Source organism: Sciurus vulgaris, assembly GCF_902686455.1.
Source record: "Sciurus vulgaris genome assembly, chromosome: 15".
Classification (NCBI taxonomy): Eukaryota; Metazoa; Chordata; class Mammalia; order Rodentia; family Sciuridae; genus Sciurus; species Sciurus vulgaris.
The window spans coordinates 78621419-78624771 of NC_136476.1; the positions used below are offsets into that span (position 1 = coordinate 78621419).

The 3353-nt window shown below is 40.8% G+C and overlaps 1 protein-coding gene across 1 annotated transcript; it reads left to right on the forward strand.

The window, feature by feature from the left end:
• Window positions 1–1061: 1061 nt before the first annotated feature.
• LOC306644903 (olfactory receptor 1J21-like) lies at window positions 1062–2000 on the forward strand (the record flags this gene model as incomplete). The annotated part of the gene is made up of 1 exon (XM_079112157.1): window positions 1062–2000. The coding sequence occupies one exon, from the start codon at window positions 1062–1064 to the stop codon at window positions 1998–2000; it is 939 nt and encodes a 312-aa protein (XP_078968283.1).
• Window positions 2001–3353: the final 1353 nt, after the last annotated feature.

A 3353-nucleotide genomic window follows, 5' to 3' on the forward strand; every position in this document is an offset into this window, starting at 1 on the left:
AGATTAAATGAGTTATCTGTGGAATAAGGATTTAGTGTTCTCTTTTCTTATTGTTTTTTGGTTGTTCACATGGATTCATCTAAGAAAAACTAAACTGAAAGAAAGAGGGGGAGATAAGAAATGATAGTATTAGTCATTCAAAAGAAAAGTTAGAAATGTAACAAGAAAAAAAATCAGTTAAGAATCAGTGCTGCAAATCTTGGTTAGGTACCATGAAAAAGGTGAAGGTATTATTTGATAATGTCAGACAGACACAAAGAACTTCTTCAGCAGATCCAGAAAGTGAATAGAAAAGTCAAGTATTTTCTGCCTTTCCAAGGTCTTGAAAAAGCAGGATTTAGTCTGAGTGAAGGAAATACCCAAGAATAAATTTTGAAAGAAAAAACCCTTTCTGCGCCTCCCCCTACCCCCGCCACCTTCCATGGAAACTCCTTTAGAAAGAGTAGTGGAAATTGAAAAATGTGGAGTGGGAAAGAATATTATTAAAGGAAGAACTGACGGACTTATATAAGTATGTGACCTGATATTTTATATTGTTCAGCAGAGTTATGAACTAAGGCGCTCATCTCAACCTGCTCTGAAGTCTCTATACCCTTATATCTTGGAACTCCAAAACTACTGACTGGGTTCTCCCATCTTGATGCAATCTGTGGAAATAAGGGATTAGCAAAAGCATTTTGCAGAGCCAACAAGTTTAAGAGAAGCCAACAGAGAGAGAGATCATCTACCACATTTTGATTAACTAGTTCCTGACGTGGTCTTCCAGGTAATTCTTTAAACTCATTTTTCATAGTGGGCTCTTGGACTCTTCAGGTTTGATCCTGGTCTGTTCTGATGATCATTCCAATGTTTCATGTTTTCTCCAAAGATGTTGAGTTGGTACCAAGGGGACAAATAGTAACTTTGTCCCTAGCCCCTAGGGTGAAAAAAGCTCATGATATTCAGATTAACATGCACACACTGAGTATTTCAAAACCATTCTTTTGTTCCATAATAGTTACAGTGACTTCTCATTCTTTCCCATTTCCATCTCTTCATCTCCAGCAAAAGAGAAGAAGAGCATGAGGAGAGAGAACCAGAGCAGCGTGTCTGAGTTCCTCCTCCTGGGGCTCCCCATCCAGCCAGAGCAGCAAGGCATGTTCTACGCCCTGTTCCTGGCCATGTACCTGACCACGCTGCTGGGGAACCTGCTCATCATCCTGCTCATCAGGCTGGACTCTCACCTCCACACCCCCATGTACTTCTTCCTCAGCCACTTGGCCCTCACTGACATCTGCTTCTCCTCAGTCACAGCTCCAAAGATGCTCATGAACATGCTGATGCAGACTCAGTCCATCCCTTATGCTGGGTGCATTTCCCAGGTATATTTTTTCTTATTTTTTGCAGATCTTGACAGCTTCCTCCTCACCTCAATGGCTTATGACAGGTATGTAGCCATCTGTCACCCCCTGCACTATACCACCATCATGAGTCAGAGTCTCTGTTTCCTGCTAGTAATTGGGTCCTGGGTCTTATCCTTTGCTGGTGCGCTTGTGCACACCCTCCTCCTAGCCCGGCTCTCTTTCTGTGGAGACAACACTCTGCATCACTTCTTCTGTGACCTCTCTGCCTTACTCAAGCTGTCCAGCTCAGACACCACCATCAATGAACTTGTCATCTTTATTGTAGGATCAATGGTCATTACCGTGCCTTTCATATGTGTTCTGGTCTCTTATGGCCACATTGGGGCCACCATTCTGAGAAGACCCTCCATCAAGGGGATCTGCAAAGCCTTGTCCACATGTGGCTCCCACCTCTCTGTGGTTTCCCTGTACTATGGAGCAATTATTGCACTCTACTTTGTCCCTTCATCCAGTAACACTAATGACAAAGATGTTGTTGTGTCTGTGCTGTACACTGTGGTCACCCCCATGCTGAATCCCTTCATCTACAGTCTGAGGAATCGGGATATGAAAGGAGCTCTGGGAAACATCCTCAGGAGAGGAGAATTTTCAGCATGATGGGACTTGTCTTCTTAACTGGGTCTGAAAACTTCTCAGTCCCACAAATGCATCATTTCCTCTGTGAATTGTTATCTGTTATTTGATCTTATTGTGGACTCTCTTTACAGCCTGCATTTCAACGTATATGTAATTTTTCTAATTGTCATCTTAATCTGGAGAATTTGGGAAAAGATTCTTACAAACCCACCTGCACATTTTTTTTTCATATAGTATTCTTGTCCTAAAAAACATTTAAATTTTATTGTAGTCAGACATTTTCAACTTTTTAAAAATAGGATTATTTGTAGAAGTTCATAGGGAAGACTTTTCATTTCCTATGATTTCAAGGATATTTCTTGTGGTACACTCATAATTTCATTATTGCATTTAATTTTCTAATACTCATGAATTTATTTTTGTGAGGAAACAATTAGAAATATAGTGATGTTTGTTGTTTTAGTGTCTTTTTATTTTAATCACTTTAAATTTTATTTTTTAACTGGCACATGAGTATGGTATATATTTACTGGTTACTATGTGATGTTTTCATTCATGTATACAGTGTACAATGTTCACTTCAAGGAAAACATCTACTTCCCCATTTTTTACTTCTCGTTGTGAAAACATTTAGAATCCTTTCTCTACCATTGTTGGAATATGTGGTATTTTTTCATTATTTATAGCTACCCTACTGTGCAACCAAGCACCAAAACTCGTTTCTCCTGGGTGTAATGTAGTTCCCGCTGACTAACCTTTCAGTTCCTCCTCCCTTCTCTTCCCTCCTGTTTGCAACTCCTATTCCATTTTTCTTGATTTTTTTTTAATCGTATTAGATTGAGGGCAACTAGGCACGTGACATTTTTTTCCTAACGTGAGTGAGCCTGCTGACAAACTGAAATGAGATGGCCATCAGGGAAAGGCCAGCACAGTGGTCTAGATAGAATGGTCCAGGACCCAAGTGGTGAACAGAAGCTTGACTGCAGTCTTCTCTGTCCTCGCAAGGTAAGTGGGTGTGAGGCACAGCAAGTGAGGCTGGAGATGTTTCACTATGGCTTCCAGGTGGTGATGAGCCTAGGCGATCCATCCTCCTGATGTGATGGTTTGGCCTCTCCAGGCGTGGCCAGGAAATGGCAAGGCAGGCGTCAGGAAGACTAGGCCTTCTGAAGTGAGTTCAATTAGGAGTTCGGCACAGTTTAATCCAACTATATGTTGTTATAAACCTGCCCAACTACAAGACTGTAGTAACCTGTTTCCATCCAAAATAGGAAAGTTTTATCTTGAGTCCTTGAGAAACTGCCTCTGCTCAAGGCAAAGGTGATTAACGTCATTTTAAAAACTAATTATGGTGAAAAACATTTCTGTGTTTATTAT